At 47.7% G+C, this 17,152-nt stretch overlaps 4 protein-coding genes; 3 read left to right on the plus strand and 1 right to left on the minus strand.

The window, feature by feature from the left end:
* Positions 1–1,624: 1,624 nt before the first annotated feature.
* FFUJ_00244 (uncharacterized protein) lies at positions 1,625–4,394 on the minus strand (the record flags this gene model as incomplete). XM_023573509.1 has 3 exons in its annotated part: positions 1,625–2,158; positions 2,210–3,870; positions 3,923–4,394. The coding sequence occupies 3 exons, from the start codon at positions 4,392–4,394 to the stop codon at positions 1,625–1,627; spliced, it is 2,667 nt and encodes an 888-aa protein (XP_023425217.1).
* Positions 4,395–5,569: 1,175 nt separating this feature from the next.
* On the plus strand, positions 5,570–7,277 carry FFUJ_00243 (uncharacterized protein; the record flags this gene model as incomplete). XM_023573510.1 has 4 exons in its annotated part: positions 5,570–5,951; positions 5,999–6,112; positions 6,158–6,723; positions 6,771–7,277. The coding sequence occupies 4 exons, from the start codon at positions 5,570–5,572 to the stop codon at positions 7,275–7,277; spliced, it is 1,569 nt and encodes a 522-aa protein (XP_023425218.1).
* Positions 7,278–7,672: 395 nt separating this feature from the next.
* Positions 7,673–9,247, plus strand: FFUJ_00242 (probable COP9 complex subunit 2; the record flags this gene model as incomplete). XM_023573511.1 has 3 exons in its annotated part: positions 7,673–7,716; positions 7,766–7,985; positions 8,033–9,247. 3 exons carry the CDS (start codon positions 7,673–7,675, stop codon positions 9,245–9,247), a joined length of 1,479 nt encoding a protein of 492 aa, XP_023425219.1.
* A 4,635-nt stretch (positions 9,248–13,882) lies between these two features.
* On the plus strand, positions 13,883–16,053 carry FFUJ_00241 (uncharacterized protein; the record flags this gene model as incomplete). XM_023573512.1 has 4 exons in its annotated part: positions 13,883–14,368; positions 14,474–14,560; positions 14,615–14,678; positions 14,831–16,053. The coding sequence occupies 4 exons, from the start codon at positions 13,883–13,885 to the stop codon at positions 16,051–16,053; spliced, it is 1,860 nt and encodes a 619-aa protein (XP_023425220.1).
* Positions 16,054–17,152: the final 1,099 nt, after the last annotated feature.

Here is a 17,152-nt window from a genome sequence, read left to right on the forward strand (position 1 = left end):
GCCTAATTAAGTAAGAGAATAAATATAATATTAATAAAGTTAAAATAATAGAAGGAATAGAAATAAACAGTTTATTCTTTAGTTATTAGTTAAAGAAGTTAATACTTATTTATTAGCTTAATTCTTATGCCTAAATTATAATTCTTAAGTATATCTTAATAATTAGAAAGGTCTTAAGACCTATAGTTATTTTTAAGAGGAAAACAGTCTAATAATAATATTTCCTTAAGAATTTAGACTTCTTAAAAAACTAAGAATTTATATATAATAATAAGGGCTAGATAAGCAATAAATTAGCATTAATTTAGTTAAGAAAAGTCTTTATTTTATTAATATAGCCTAAAAAGAAAAATAAACCCTAACTTCTTATTCTTAATGGCTATAGAAGTTATATTATAAAAGATTTCCTTTAAGAATATTATAATAATAATATATATCTATTATTTCTTTCTACTTATATTTTCTATATCCTTTAGCCACTAGATATTATAGTTTTTAGTTCTTTAAAGAGGGTATATTGTTATCTTCTTTTAGATCTTATTTCTATCTCTAATAATAGTTATATTAGTAAGATTATATTTCTATATACTTATAATAAGGCTTAAAGAGAAGCTATTATAAAGTCTAATATAATTACTAGCTTTAAAGCCACTAAACTGTGGCCTATAAACCTAGTAAAGGTCCTAATAAACCTAATAGTTATAAAGATACCTTTTCCTACTATTACAGTAAATTTACTAGTAAAAAAGCAGGATTTAAGTTTCCTAAAGACTTCTTATTTATCTATATAGCTTTAATAAGCTTTAGGCTAAGTCCTAGCTTCTATAATATAAGATCTAACTATTAGGCTACTTTTTAGGAAGATTAGCAGTTAATTAAACCGTTATAACTTTAATATTAAATAATAGAATAGAGAAATAAGTATTTTATAGTAAGAAAATAAAGAAAATTAACTAAAATGGCATAAAAAAGTTATCTATAACCTAAATGCAGAGTTTATAAAGATTCTAGCAATAAAGAAAGCTTATAAATAGATATAAAAAACTTTATAACTAAAAAGAACAGTAAATAAGGTTAAGAAATTAAAACTTAAAGATCTTTATATTAATTTCTATATAAATATTTACTAATTAAAGTTTTATTTAATATAAAAAATATAGTATTATAATAATTTATTAATTAATTATAATATTAGGTTTTTAGTGTTTTGGCTGAGGTGGCCAGTCTATAGGGGTGGCCGGTCTTTAGGTGGGGGACGTTACTTAAATAAAGATTACACTAATGTTTCAACAACGGTGATCCAGAAATCAGCCCTGTGAGGCATTCTCATTTCGAGTCAACCGTTGAATTGCCGGGATTTGTCCAAGAAAGTCATTAAACTCAACGTTCCTTGATTGACCAAACAAGGCTGCTCCGGAGGATTTGCATAAGCCGATCGCAGTTGATCCATGGAAAGGCAGTGCATCTCACTCCTTCGAGGCTGTGTTGAAGATATGAAACAAGGATAAAGGAAAACCTTTTCCAGTAAGATCTTGATGTCCCATGCGAGCGGAGAGGCCTGACCTCCAGACATAAAGAAAACTCTTGGAGTTGGTCAGATTAATCTGAGACTGGCTTTCTTGCCTCACCACGAACTTGGGGTTGCCCACGGCTCGCTTCCCACCGCTGGACTCTGTTTGACAGGACTTGTTGCTCTCTCCGACGAACTGAACAAATTCCTCACTTTCCGTCTCTGCTTCTTCATCCAAGAACCTGCCCGACTGAACATGGAGTACATGAAGAAGTACAAGATATACCACTCCGACGGTTCAACCTCCATCCTTTCGGGTCTATAGCTCTCAAAGGCCGTTGCTCTCTTAACCCATTTCTCATCCTCACTCCCACGCATCCGTCGAACGATCCGTCTTTTGACACCACGATATGCAACAGCGTATACAGAAGCCATGTTTCTCATGTTAGCTACGACGATGAACGTGACGGCTGCGACAAGAACTGATGTTAACGCCAGCATTGGGCGAGAATAGCCCTCGTTCACGCTCCATAGAGCAACGCAGAAACTTAGTGGTAGGTAGAAAATGCTGACGTAGGTGAGGAGTTTGACGTTTTCGCCTAGACGAGTAGAGACACGACTCTCGATGACTCCACTGGCGCTGAAGAGCTGTGTGAAGTACGTTAGTATGTAGACCGTAGCAGTTGAGGGGATACGTACACCTTCTCTGAGAGCTTTCGTCTTGTCACGGCTTGCCTCAAAACGAGCAGATATGATCCTCAATCGATCGACCTGTGCCTCAATCTCCCCCAAAACTCTTCGCGTCAACGCATCAGGTGTTTCTTCCGTTCGTGCCTCCTCCGCTGGATCAATCTCCATAATCATATGAGGCCAATCTGCACGAAACCTCCTCCATTCCTCTATAGCGTCATCTATCAGAATGAGGAAAGACTCGAGACAACTGACGACCCAAAAGTATTGCCGTGATCTTGAGAACGTATCGTCGTCGAATAAGAGATTGTCGTGCTGAACGGGGTCGAGAAAGAGAGGATCGTGGTCGACGATTGCGTCAAGGGCTACTTGCATTCGACTCCATGCATTTGCTGCTTTTTGTAAGTTCGTCCGAATAGCATCGAGAATAACATCTTCTGAGCGATATTGTCGACCATCGCTCTGAGGTGGGTATGTTCGACGCGGGACCTTGTGGACATCATATGGATCAAAATCAGCAGCAGACGGCTTCATGATCAAGACTGTCCAGAAAGAGTCACGCTTAGCATTAGGCCCGGGAAGCTCTTGATAAGCACACCCCAGAGTAAAAGCCTGCTGTTTGATATACGGCCCCTTCTCCCCATAAAGACGTCCATAATTCCACGTAGATTGCTTGACAGCCGCATCAGTAGGCTGCGTACAGAGCTGATACCAAGAAATATGAAATGACCTCCATGGAACGTTTTCGGAGCCGTGCAAGTCCTTTGCAGACGGTCTGCAGAGTAGATGCTGATTCATCGTGGCACGGAATGCACGGCCCTTACTTGAATTCAGCTGATTATCTTGAAAGAGAAGTTTCCAGACGGTCATCGAGTTGTACCGGGTGCATTTCTCCTCCATCAGACCAGCAGTGATATTTGCAAGGCCGTCAAGCTGAATAACGCGACACCACCTACCTTCGCGATGGATAGGTTGAGTTGGATGATCTTGTATGACTGATGGGTATGACACAAATCCATTGCCTTCTCTTTGAAGCGCTGGCTGGATCATCTCCCAGCAAGGCGGCGCCTCAACACGGGATGGCGGAGAATCATGTTGGAACGGTAATGATTTGGTTCGTAGAGTATATACCGCATTTTGAGAGCCCCCAGGTGCCGTGAGGTCAATGATAGTGAACCAATGAAGTTTGCTGAGTAGCTCACGCGTAGGCTCGAGATACTTGTCCAGACTGCGATCGATATCATTACGAGTGCGTCGATGACGAACCTGCATGCGAAGCTCACTAGTATGAAACGATAGAGGAAGTCGGCCATCCTGAGGCACAGCGTAAAAGTCTCCCAGTGACTGGCGAATCTTGTATCGATGTGCTTCGGTAAGTGCTGTCTCGATCAAGTAGTCGCCTGAGCCACCGTACGTGATTCCTTGACGTCGCGTGTAAGCCATGTTCAGATTCCGCAGTCCCGGAAAGAAAGAGTAAGGCACTTCGAAGTAATTTCCGACCACCGGTGATAGTGTATCCGGCGCGGTCAGGGGAAATTCCAAGTCTATGTCGTCGATGTGATACCACTTTTCATTTTCTCCACGGGTAAGTTGCCATGGCGGCATGAAGTCCGGTACTGGGCTGATGGATTTGTTTCTGGGGGAGTGTGACTCCCAATCGCGTGGATACCCTGTTTAAGGGGATTGTCAATTTGGATGTTGGTGATGAATGAAGCTACCTACAGTAGTTCCAGGATTGAGTGGCATTGACAACGATGTCTCCATCTTCTGAGGGTCGTGGAAAGTACTCCAACTGCTCAGGTAGTGTGTACGAAGACTGTGAGGAAGGTAATTGAGAGTTGAGGGCGAATGGCTGTGGACCATCTTGACCAGTCTTAAAGAGCTGTAGCCTTTTCTTGTAAGAATGACATGCGTAGCGAAGGATGTTGCCCAAGTTGATGTCTTGTTGCGCTGCAACGCTGAGATCGTCCGATGACACTCCTCCATCGAGCTTGACTTTATCCTCTTGTACAAGAGCTTCTTCGATCTCTTCATGGCATTTATCTTCGCGTTGTTGGGCTGTCTTCAGTTCAACTGGTGTAGCCATTAGCGTCACCAATTTCTCAAGAAGATCATTCTGCTTCTCATGCGCGGCTTTGATCCCACGAATAAGATCAAGACATTGAGTCTGGAACTCTGGGTCTTTGGTAGCCATCATACCACTCGACGCGAATTGATGGGTTAAGGAACCTGCCTGAAGTTTGGTGAAGCCGACGAAGCAATGGTTTCATCCAATGCCTGACGGTGGATATTGCAAGTGGTTAGCGCCCTGACCAGGATCATTTTCTGCGACGCAAGAAGGCAATTCGACCTCCTGCTTCAGCACTATGGCAAGACACGGTACAAAGAGTAGCCATGGCGAAGGCTGACATTCTCACCATCGTTGTCTCGTTGAGAACGCGAACACCACAGGCGAGGAGTTCTGATGTTGACAGCTACCATGCCAATGTGCAGTTGCCAGGCCACTTACTGATCAAGATCTACTACGCATGCATGCCTCGGGGAGCAAGAAAACATCGACCTTGATATGGGATATCAAAACAAACTTAGCAAAAGGTATCCTAAACTTAGGCTGAATTCATACTAAGTTACCTGCATCTTTTATCGTTTAGGATCAAGGTCTTGACCTTTCTTTCCTCCCATAGGCATGAACAGTCAAAACATGGAGTATTCGTAACGTCACAGAAACTGCCCCTATGGACTGGACCTCAATGGCGCCTTGCCAGGCTGAACCAAGTGGGCTACCGGCCGCGTTGGGCCCGTCCACGGTGTCCACGGGATCCGCTCCGGACCGAGACCCAGTAATGCCGTCAGATCGCCGATCCAGGACGCCCCGGACACCCTCGGCCGAGACTCCCCGTATTTGTTGTCAACTTGACTATCTTGAACGCAGAGTAAGCAAGCGTAGAGCATACGTTTGCACTCAACAAGACATGGCCATAAACACAGTGAATTGAGTTCAGACCTTCCTATCAAAGAAGCTTAAGCCCAATCTAATCTCTGCTTGTCGTAAGCACCTCGTGGTCTCGCTTGCGTGTCCGCCTCAATCAAGCCAACTCGTTTCAGGGCCAACATCTCATTGGCCAACGCCACGATAAGGCGGAGTAATCTCCCCAGGTCAGCAAAGACGTCACCGCGCTCTAGACCAATGACTTTGCGACGATTTGTCGCAAAAGTTCCAGGGACAACCTAAACTTGAATCCTGTGATGGCGCGTTTCCTTTTCCCTCATCGTCATTCTTTTTTTAATATGTTATAATCCTCTGGTCTGACCTGCGATTTGAGCATCGCGATATTCACTCCTTGAAGTACTTCTAGCACGTCGTGAAACATGGCGGCGCAAGCGCAACTTACGGACGATAACGTCTATGATACGGATGTTGAGAGCAATCATGGGATTGAGAGGGATGAAGCACCGACGGAACAGTCGCCTTTGCTGCCAAGTGGTAGAGAGGAAGACGATGAGCCGTCCAAATCGTTGAAACGACGCGCTTTGGCTATGGGCATGCTGGCTCTTCTCATGGTCGAAGTGAGCCAGTTCATCATGAATCCTCCCACCAAAAAGATCACCGAGGATATCATCTGCCGACAGCATTACCCCGATCATTTAATCGGCGCCTTTGATACAGATGACTATCGCTGTAAAGATAGTCCTGTTCAGAAGACGTTGGCTATGGTCCAGGGATGGGACCAGGCCTTCGAGATGGGAGTCCGTAAGTGAATCAAGTGATCTTGAAGGATATTCGCTTACGCGTGCTAGCGATCTTGACGCAGTTCCCATATGGTATCGTTGCTGATAAATATGGAAGACGGCTTGTTTTGTTCTTAGCCATGCTCGGATGCTGTCTTTCAACAGCTTGGCTCTTATTAGTCCGTAAGTGCACCTGTCCCGTTTCGTAACACATACTCACAACCTCAGTGTCGTTCCCAAACGTCTTTTCGATCTGGGCTATCCTCGGCGGAGATATCTTCTTCCTCATCGGTGGCGGAGGTCAAATGGCCGTTGCGATGGTCTACACCATTGTCGCCGACGTAGTCCCCGTCTCTGAACGAACAGACATGTTCTTCCGCCTCGTCGCCCTCGTACTAATCTTCAACGTTATCTTCAACCCAATTTCCGCATGGCTACTCCAATTCGACCCCTGGCTATCCATGTGGATTGGCTTTGGCTTCATGGTCTTTGGAACGATGTGCATTCTCCTCATCCCTGAGACGATGCATCTTCGACGCAAGGACGATAAGAGACATAATGAAGAGCATGAAAATGAGCAGCTTCACGGTGTTCCTCTGAGCAAGCATAGTGTGTTGAAACAAGCTTGGTTCAGCATTCAGAATGATATGCAGCATGTTTGGCGGTTTATCGTTGCGTCCAAGAGTATTATGATGCTCATGCTAGCTATTGCATTCTTCTTCCCGGTTCGGACTGTACTTACAGGAGTGTTGTTGCAGTACATGAGCAAACGCTTCGATTGGTCATGGTCAAAGGTCAGTCTCTTGATCAAAACTGCATCCATCCACTAACATTTCGACAGGCAACATATATATCAACAATTGGAATCGTAGCGACAGTCGTATGCTACCTCATAATTCTCCCCGTGACATCCGAATTCCTCAACAAGAGTCGTCGTTACAAATCTCGCCCTGTTGCAAGAGACTTACTCCTTGCGCGCATTACCATCACAATCATGGCAGTTGGATGTTTGCTGATGGGTCTTGCTTCAGTCCCATGGCTGTTTATCATTTCCCTCATCACCGTCAACATTGGCAACTCTTTCGTGGCGCTCAGCAGAGCCTTGATCAATGCTCTGGTTGAACCGCATACCATCGCTACTTTGAACACTACCATCTCTCTTGTTGAAGTCATCATGGGGTTGACTGCGCCCGCAATGAGCTGGCTCTTGGGTCGCGGATTTGAGCTGGGCGGTCAGTGGATGGGATTGCCCTTCATGGTAACCAGTCTCATGGCTATGGCGACGGCTGTGATGCTATTTATAGTGAAGCTACCAGCTTCTGGTATTGCGCAAGCTCACGAGGGTTGAGCTCAGTGCTTGGTGGGATACACGGACAACAAGGGAGTCTGGAGTTGTGCGATCTTGTAATATTTCATTTGTCATTTAGAATACTTTAGATATTGCAAATATAAGCAAGTAATTGTGAAGGACCTTGTTCGATAATTGCACATGCATCTCACTGCAAGGCAAGCCTTGGTGTTATTAGGTACTGAAGCTCCACCTTATCGATAAGCGGCCCCGCGGTTGCCTGCTCCACCTCAGCTTTTAGAAGTTACAGTAGCCTCCAATCCAACATTCACCATTCATCATCGCAATTATTACTCCATCTGACATCCCTCAAGCTTTCGACCCCAATAAGCCTTCTTGTGTCTTAAATCTTTACAGATAATATTGTTTGAGCGCTTGACCACACCTTCTTCACTATGTCGGACGACGAGGATTTCATGCAGGAGTCAGATGAGGAGCAGTACGCAAGCTCAGCCGCGCATACGCAGTGCATCACTAATTACGCCCAGGTACGACTTCGAGTACGAAGAAGACGATGACGAGGAGACCGCCGACGTCGACATCGAAAACAAATACTACAACGCCAAGCAGCTCAAGCTTTCAGACCCCGAAGATGCGATCGCAGAATTCCTAGGCATTCCGCCACTCGAAGAGGAGAAAGGAGAATGGGGCTTCAAAGGTGTGAAGCAGGCTATAAAGCTCGAGTTCAAGCTGGGCCAATATGACAAGGTAGGGAATTTTGCGGGAAAAATCAAGGACATCACTGACAGCAATAGGCTGCTGAGCATTACGCCGAACTCCTCACCTACGTCAAGTCGGCCGTCACGCGCAACTACTCCGAGAAGTCCATCAACAACATGCTCGACTACATTGAAAAGGGAGCGGATGGCCCGGAGGCGGTGAAGTGTATGGAGCAATTCTACTCCCTCACGCTGCAGAGCTTCCAGAGCACCAACAACGAGCGCCTATGGCTCAAGACCAACATCAAACTGGCAAAGCTACTTCTCGACCGAAAGGAGTACGGCGCTGTATCAAAGAAGCTTCGAGAGCTCCACAAGACCTGCCAGCAAGAAGATGGAACCGACGACCCTAGCAAGGGCACATATTCACTCGAGATTTACGCACTTGAGATCCAAATGTTTGCAGAGACCAAGAACAATAAGCAACTCAAGGCCCTGTATCAAAGAGCTCTCAAAGTCAAATCCGCGGTACCACATCCAAGAATCATGGGCATTATCAGAGAGTGTGGTGGAAAGATGCATATGAGCGAAGAGAACTGGAAGGAAGCGCAGAGCGACTTTTTCGAATCGTTCCGTAACTACGACGAAGCAGGTTCCCTCCAACGAATCCAGGTTCTCAAGTACCTACTCTTGACAACAATGCTCATGAAGTCCGACATCAATCCCTTCGATTCGCAGGAGACCAAGCCCTACAAGACAGATCCGCGAATCTCCGCCATGACAGATCTGGTCGACGCTTATCAACGGGACGATGTACACGCGTACGAGAAGGTCCTGCAGCGTAACCAGGACATCCTAGATGATCCATTCATTGCCGAGAACATCGATGAAGTCACGCGAAACATGCGAACCAAGGGCGTTGTAAAGCTCATCGCACCTTACACACGCATGAAGCTATCCTGGATCGCCAGGCAACTCAAGATTTCCGAGCCCGAGGTACAAGACATTCTGGGGTTCTTGATCGTTGACGGCAAGATCAACGGTCGAGTCAACCAACAAGAGGGTCTCCTGCAGATCACCTCTGACGCAGACACCGAGCGCATTGCAGCACTCCAGGGACTCACGTCGTCTATTTCGGAGCTGTTTGGTGCTATTTTCAGAGACGGAGATGGATTCCGCAACACTGAGCATTCAGCAACGGACGAGCAAACAATGGACATGGCAGGCATTCCATTGGGCAAGGGAAGCCACAGGGCGGCTACTCAACATCGTGGGAAGAAAGGGAAACTGGCTGCAGCGCAATGGGCCTGAGAGACCAGTCATGGAATGAATTTACTGTATGGTCGTCAACGTAGCCCCGGGGATATATGCAGGCTAGGAAACTCTCTTTGCTACGGTTTCCTGTTTCAACCCCCCAGGCCATTTTGCTGGATCGAGAAAGTAAGATGCTGTTGCAGTTTTCCTGCGGGTGCATCCGCGTTTGGAGATGCTTCGACGGGATCTCGCATAGTACGAGGCCACTGGCAACGGTGAATCCTCGTCGCACCAGACGGGTAGCAGCATCGACTACGGACCAGTTGTTTCAGAGAGAGATGACGAGAAAGATGTGCAGAAGGGATGAGGGCCGAAGTGACGCCGTATTCGGACTTGATCCCCATGTCTCGTGCAGCAAAAGCGAGTGATGAGTAATGTTATTCAATATAAACAACGACCTCATAGTCAGATGCCTGTAACCTGATGTCTCAGTGGTAATTGACAGCTGATGTTCGGCAGTTGTACAGGTATACTTTGCCTCACCTGATTTTTAGTCTCGACATATGTAAGGGTGCTTCGCTGATCTAACTTTCAAGGCTACGTAGTCTATGATGCAGTGAAGACCAACTAAAAACAAGGACCAAGCTAAGATCGCTGACCATCACCAGACGCCAGACAAGCGATGCAACGTCGAGTGGTTACACAAGACGGGACTTGGGGAGCTGCGAGGGGTAAAGCGGCTTATCATTTCACGGGTTGCGGCTGAACTCCGTCTTGGCCCACAGAGATTTCACTGTTTGCTTCTGTCACAAGAGAAATTTCTTGAAAAGAGAGTTTTCCCGTTAGATTGCGGTTGGGGGGAGTGTAACACATGGAAGTAAAGTAACACACATGGCAGTAAAGATATGGTCATGATGCTGAATCGTCGCGGATAACTGCATAACGGAACGTGTCCAACCTTCCGAATTCAACGGCAGACACATCTAGATTGGGGAGATACAATACGAGATATTTCATTCTCTCCTGTGATCAAAACCTCGTACAGAGAAGAGAGATGTTATGGGAAGCACAAAGGCGACGGCGCGGCGCCGGGAGGTACATCGGGCCGTTGGCGGTTGACCTTGCGAGGTGTGCAGAGAGGTATTTTCTGCAATGAATCTGTTTTGAATGGTGGAAGTGTTTTTGTTTGCTTCGTTGTTTGCCGCTGATTCACGAGTGGTCTGAAGCGGGAGGGAGGCGCGGATACTGGGTGAGGACCCTGGACCCGGTGTTGAATAGACATAAGACGGGAAGGATTTTGGATAATTGCTTTTTTTTTATTCAGAGTCTTGATCTGACGGCGTGTGATATGTGACTTGGTATGTGATGTGGATTTAGACTACGGTTTGAGTCGAGTCTGTCAGATCGTGGCTTATTTGGATGGCGCTGAGCTAGCGTCACGATACTTTTTGCTAACGTTAGCACGCATCGGAAGCGACAGCCGATATTTCATTTTCATATGATACCGAGCTATATACCTCAGTACCTGAGTAATTTGCTGTTATGCACATGTGTCTTTCATTTAATGTTCTTCAGCTCAATTGCCGTTCTCACATCAAGAAGGTCAAGCAAAGATCCCAGCACAGGGCATGCTTGCTGCATAATCATCGTCCATTGTTTGGCCCGACGAATGGTCTCTGGGGTGTGTGTTACACGAACCAATTGATAGCTTCGATTTGCGCTGGGCCCGTGCGCACCACCACCATCACCGCTAGACACTTTGAGATTTGGAGATGTTGATTGCAGTGCTGGGTTATGTTTTTGACTTTCCTTTGCTTGACTAGAGGTAGATTCTGAATCTACTGTACTAGACAAAGGGACCTGGCAGTAGTTCACTCACTCAATCGCTGTAGCGGTCATTGATATTGCCCTGGGGGTCTGCTTGCTCTGGTTTAGTCGACAGTCAACCCCCCCAAGCCACTTCGTCAAACATAACAGGGGTCCAGGCACACTCACTCCTCTCTCATCGCCACTTTGACAAAGACAGTGACATCCATTCTTGAGACAAAACTCTGTAGCAAGTTCCATGCATGAGATATTACTTCACTCATTCGACAAAACACATCAGAACTGACTATTGCTGCAAACACACTTCGTTCCGCGGAGAGTTTCTCGCCCAAACGTTAAGCTTCCCGTTCCCGTCCGCGAGCGGCCCGTCTTCCGCGACCAATCTCCGTAGGCGATGCGCTGTTGTTTCCATCTGCTGGCGTTTGAGATGTCGCAAATAAATACTACTGTACAGCAATTCACAGCACATGCCTGTTTGACAGCTCGAAAAGAAAGCATCGCATCGCATCATATCATATTTCACCCCGTTCTCCGGGGAGAAGCGGGATCGTGTTCTAGGGCTTGGCTTTTCCTTAGCTGGTTTTCATCACTTGGTTTGTATTGGCTTGCTCGTTTGCTCCCCACACGATTGGATCGGGGGGGAGGGAAAAAAACGGTCGTTAATATGAAGATCGTAAAAGTTAAAATGTCGCAGAGACAAATGTGATTAGATGCTGGACGAGAGTGTTCCCCTAAATGAAGGTTCCATAGAATGAGGCACAGACAGGTACCGCCAAGTGATGCGGCACATTTTCATCGCCTGGGCATTGCATCTTTCGTACCTGGCCGTATGATGATACACACACTCTCCATAGAGGCAGACACAATACAATTCTATAATGCCTTTCATTAGGAATTCATTATTGTAATGTCTGCTTCTCACATTGGCTGGTCTACGATTATTCTCGCCCGGTTGAAACTAATGAAATCACCCGACCACGAATCGATCTTGATTCTCTACCTCCACTACGCTCGCTACCTATCTCACCCATCCCATCGTTTTTTTCCACCACAAGCGCTCTAGCCGTCATGGTTATAGCAGACCAGTGGGAAATTTCGCTCGCAGGCCGTGCCGCACAACGGCGCATCAATTCTCAAATTCGCTTGCATCTGTTTTTCAGCTTCCCATCGTAAAAAAAACTTGCTTGCGAAAGAGTTGACGGGGCCATCGTCAGCGGGAGATCGTCATGGAGTTTGGTGGTGAAAAGTACCCAATCCCTGCTGTTGGTGGAGTCTGCAAGTTTACTGCAACCTACTAATCTTTTATAACACCCCAGGCCCAGGTTCAGTTGCGGCGTGTTGATGTATCGTGCTGCCACGGGTCTCTCGTCTAGCAGATGATGGAGGACTTTTGATACCGCTTGTTCTGGATAATGAGGAAGCTGACGTGCCATGGATGGATTAGCCCCTCTAGGTGAGAGGATCATACATAGTACATGCGCTCACAAGCTTGAGCTTGAGCTTACCTAGGTTGGCATTCAGCATTTGCTACCCCCTCTTGTATCACATTGATCGTGCTTACAACAAGAGTCTTGGCTCAAGTCAAGTCGAGGAGCTTAGCTTTTGCTGTCCAACACTCCCACAAGAGCACAAGAGACTACCTTACCTACCTTAGCCTCGCCTCTGTATCACCCACACTAAAAACCTGGCTTGGCACCCTCGCTGCACTCCATTCCCGTCGCTACACTCTGCTAGCCGCCCTCACCTCGCCTGTCAACAGACCTCTGATAGCCTGATTGATACTTTTGTCTACGGAGTACGTCGTGCATTATCCAGGTTCAGGTTGCATCGAAGCCAAATAGACTCCCGGGGAATTTAATTCTTAGCGCTATCTTTTCTTTTTCCCCCTTCCCCTCAAACGATTCTCAATCTCCCTGTCAATCATCAAACCGTTGCTCTTGCTCAACCGTGCCGCAAATCCCAACTTAGAACCTCCCCTCCCCCCCGGCCGTGTAGAAAAAATCAGCCCCTCTCGTCAGAAAAGACTCAAAAGCCTAGGTCCAAGTGTCAAGCTAGGGGTACAGTTCCCGTTAGAACGTGCCGCTCTGCTCAATGCTCACGCTAGGCTAATCGAACCCGCCCTTTCGTGGATTGTCCCTAAATCCCTAGCCCTGGCCTGGCATGGCCTGAACCCCTGTCTCAATCCCTGCAGTGACCCCCCAGGCTCTGCTTCGAACCGGGCTGTAACCTACCGCTACCGAGGAAGGGAAAGGAAAAAGGCAAAGGAAAAGGGAAAAAAACGTACGTACGTCGGTGTCCGTCTTCTGATCCACGGGGCGTTTGACAGCGCGAGACGGTACCCGGGAGGCACTCTGGTTCGTTTTTATGTATCAGTATCCGACGGGTGGCTTGTCCGCCTGCTAAGGTACGGATACTGTACTGTACCTTGCTCTAGGTATTCCCTGTCCTGGTCCTGGGCCTGGCCTGGTAGATGCTCTGCTCTCTCTCTCTCTCTCCATTAGCTTTTAGCACTACCTAAAAACGCCATCCTTCTCCTCCCGTTCACATTCCCCTCATCCTGTTCCTCTTTTTTGATTGAGTGTGATGAGTTGAGTTGATTATTTGCCTGTCTGCTTGTCTGTCTTCGCTCATAGGAGTAAGAGAGCGTGTATGAGTGTGACTTTTGAATGACAAGCAAGTCCAGTGAGAGAAGTTCAATTTTCCAGCTGAAAGTAGCTCGTTCGTTCATCCACCAACAACCGTTTATCACCTCGCATTGAATCACTCACTCTCTGCCTTGATTCGAACTTGGTTGCTCACTCACTCTCTATTTTCTTTCCCTCTCTTCACCTCTCCTTCTTCCTCCCTCCCTCTCTCTTCAGAGGCATGTTCCAGCCTCAACCCACACCTTTCGCCTCCTCTGGCTTCGCGTCCTATGGCCTAGCTTCAGACCTGGACTTTGGCTTTCCCGTGTCTGCTGGAGGTGGAGGTGCTAGCTTCTACAACAACCCGCCGCCTGCACCATCATCACAACTTCCCCAATCGCAAACACAGCAACAGCAGCCGCGTCTTGTTCAGCAACAACAAATTCCTCGACAGCAACAACTCTCTTCTTCCCCCACTGCAGCCGCGCCATCCGTATCCTCGCCCTACTCCTCTTCACAAAACTCCACCTCCAGAGCTTCTTCCTCACCAACTCTAGCGCAACCGCCGCAAAGTCACCATCATCAACAACAGCAGCAGCAGCTTGACATTCTACAGCAGACGCAGTACGCAGCACAACCTCCTGTTGTGCTCAAGATGGAGGATCAAGGCCAGCACGATATGGCCGCGCAGCAGGCTGCTGCAGAGGATTATCAGCCTGTTCTTGAGGTATATCGCACCCATTTCATTTCACCCGGCGCTTCTAGCTCGCGCGTCATTTGCTTGCTTGCATGCTTGCTTCACGGTGTCCATCGCTAACCTCCGGTCTCGCAGGGTCTCGCAGTAGGGAACAAAGTCTCGAGCGATGTCATCACCCACGAGTATGCCAAAGCTGATCCCGTCTATGTGGAAAAGACAATCGTACGTTTATTTATTCTTGTTGGTGTCGCTTGTTGCTAACATGGCATGATCCAGGCTCTCCCCCAAACGTACTCACATTTTCGCCCCATTCAAGGCGATGGCAACTGTGGATGGCGAGGTATGTCTACGGCTCCCCGCTTCTTATCCCGCGACTCTCTCCGCCTATTATGAAACATGTTTGGCATGCCTGACGTTACCTTGCTTGCTTACTGCCCATGTCTCGGCAACTCTTGTGACATGTCCAACTTGCGCTAACTTTCTCACCAATAGCAATTGGCTTCAGCTACTTCGAGAAACTCGTTGAGTCGGGGGACCAGGCCAAGATCGAGGGTGAGGTGGCACGTCTTATGAGCATGAACCATTTGCTGGGCTCTGTCGGTGGCTATCCATTCTACGACGACTGGTCAGATGAGATGTTTGACTTTTTGCGCGAAGTCGCTCAGAATGTCGCCAACCCTCAGTATGCGCACTCATTGATCCAGGCCAAGTGGAACGACCCTGTCGTGTCGAGCAACATCATTTACTACCTTCGCCTACTTACAGGGACATACCTCAAGCTCAATGCTGCCAAGTTCAATCCTTTCGTGTCAGACGGAGGAGGTGTTGATGCGCACTGCCGGCAAGTCGTCGAGATCCCTAACCGCGAGATCGAGCACCTTGGCATGTCCGCCTTGGCTGAAGTCCTCCTCAGACCTGCCAACTTTGTACTTGAGATTGCCTACCTCGACCGCAGTGCAGGTACTCATGTCAATCAGTACCGTGTGCCCGATGAACTCAACACACAAGATGCCAGCACACTTGGCCCCATCATCTATCTGCTCTACCGACCCGACCACTACGACATCCTGTACAAAGCACCCACCATGCAGGTGCTCCGTGTCAGCGGCTTCACCCACAATACCAACATCACCACCGAGCAAGCGGATCTCGGACAGTATTCGACCATGAACTTTGATGCGTTGTCTATCATCCCGGGCTTCAGTAACACAATGGGAGGGCTTGCGCAGCTCGCACCACCTCCACCCAGTTCGGCGCCAGAACAATTCTCGCCTGTGCCACAGAGCCCATGGATGTCATCTTTCCCCGAGCCTTTGCCTGCTACGACACCGAGAGTAGCGCCACTGCAGCCACCACCCATCATGGCATCTCCTCAACCCCCAACCCCACCGGCCTCGGTATCGGGAAGTTCTGCGATTGCGCCAAGTCCAGCGATGCTACCTGCGCCTGGCCCAGGACCTCAGAATTCGCTCCCCATGCGAGGCGCTTCAAGCTATCATATCCGATTCAGTCCTGTTCAGCTCGATTACGACGAGGGCAAGAACAATTTTCCGGAATCGACGTATCAAGTGACGACCAACACGTTTAAGAACAGTATTTGGAACCGAGCTCACTACTGCAATCCCAACTTTCACCCCGAGGAGTGGAACCCCGATGACGAGCACACGGATGGGAGGGTTGGGAATAAACGCAAGCCGAAGAAGGAAGCTGCCTAGTGCGACTTTTCACACGAACACGACCAAGGCATTGTCGGGTTTACTAGAAACCGACGGCCATGAATATTACTAGATGACGGCATTTGAGAACGACGATATGTCTGGTTCGCAATAAGAACTGAACGAGAAAAGTCCGCGATCAGCATTTGGCAGGGGAATACAACGATCAGAATTGAGCAAAGGATATGGGGATGTACACGATGCTGAGCCCGGAGTGAAGGGGGATTATTCATATGAATGGTTGGGCAGGCTAGCGATGCTTAGTGAGAATCCTTTTTTTATTTCTGCATTGTTTAATGGACAGGGACGAGAAGGCGGCGGGTCTGTTTTGTGTGCATGATTATTTTGGTGGAGAGCGAGTACGACTGCCTGCATCATCATTGATGGTGTCGAGGTGAATATGGATTATCACGAAGCGACATGAGAGAAGCCCCTGTTTCTGACGATGGGCATCACGAGAAAGGCCTACGATTTGACATGGAAACATGAGAGAGCCAACGTTGAGCATGGCTGCATGGATACCACGAGGTTTACGCAAGAGAAGGAATCCTTGAAAGTAATGGGGACCGGACCGGACCAAGCATTTAGGATACTAGGGATGGGCGGCAATTTGTGGGCTCTTTTCTCGAGCCAGTTTCAAGACAGGCAACCAAAGGAAAAAAGGCATATATCCGAAGGAACTGGGTGTCGGACGATGATGGTCTTGGCTGTCAGGCCAATTGGCGTGTCTCGCAGCACGCGCTGCTACAGCGTGTCATCGCAGCATACTTTGTTCATTGCGGGCATGTGCTCTTAGAGTGTGTCCTGTGGCATGTCTTGTTTACACGTCTACCATCATGGATGTCTGGTCGAGCCCTCATTTGTTGCGCCTTGTCAGTTGCGTCATAGCATCGGCGTTCTTCTCTACCAAGTCACACTTCAACTTTCTACTTCTGCTTCATCTTTGAGGCCTTTTTATGTTTATTTTTATTTGGGACATCTTTTTAGTGTGAAACAACATCAATACTTGGGACTTTATCGAGTGGGTTGGGATCGAGTTACTGTGGCGAGATGGATCTTGGGAGCGAGGTGCAATTACTTGTTGCCAAGGACTTCTGGG

This window comes from Fusarium fujikuroi, chromosome FFUJ_chr01 (assembly GCF_900079805.1).
Source record: "Fusarium fujikuroi IMI 58289 draft genome, chromosome FFUJ_chr01".
Taxonomy (NCBI): Eukaryota; Fungi; Ascomycota; class Sordariomycetes; order Hypocreales; family Nectriaceae; genus Fusarium; species Fusarium fujikuroi.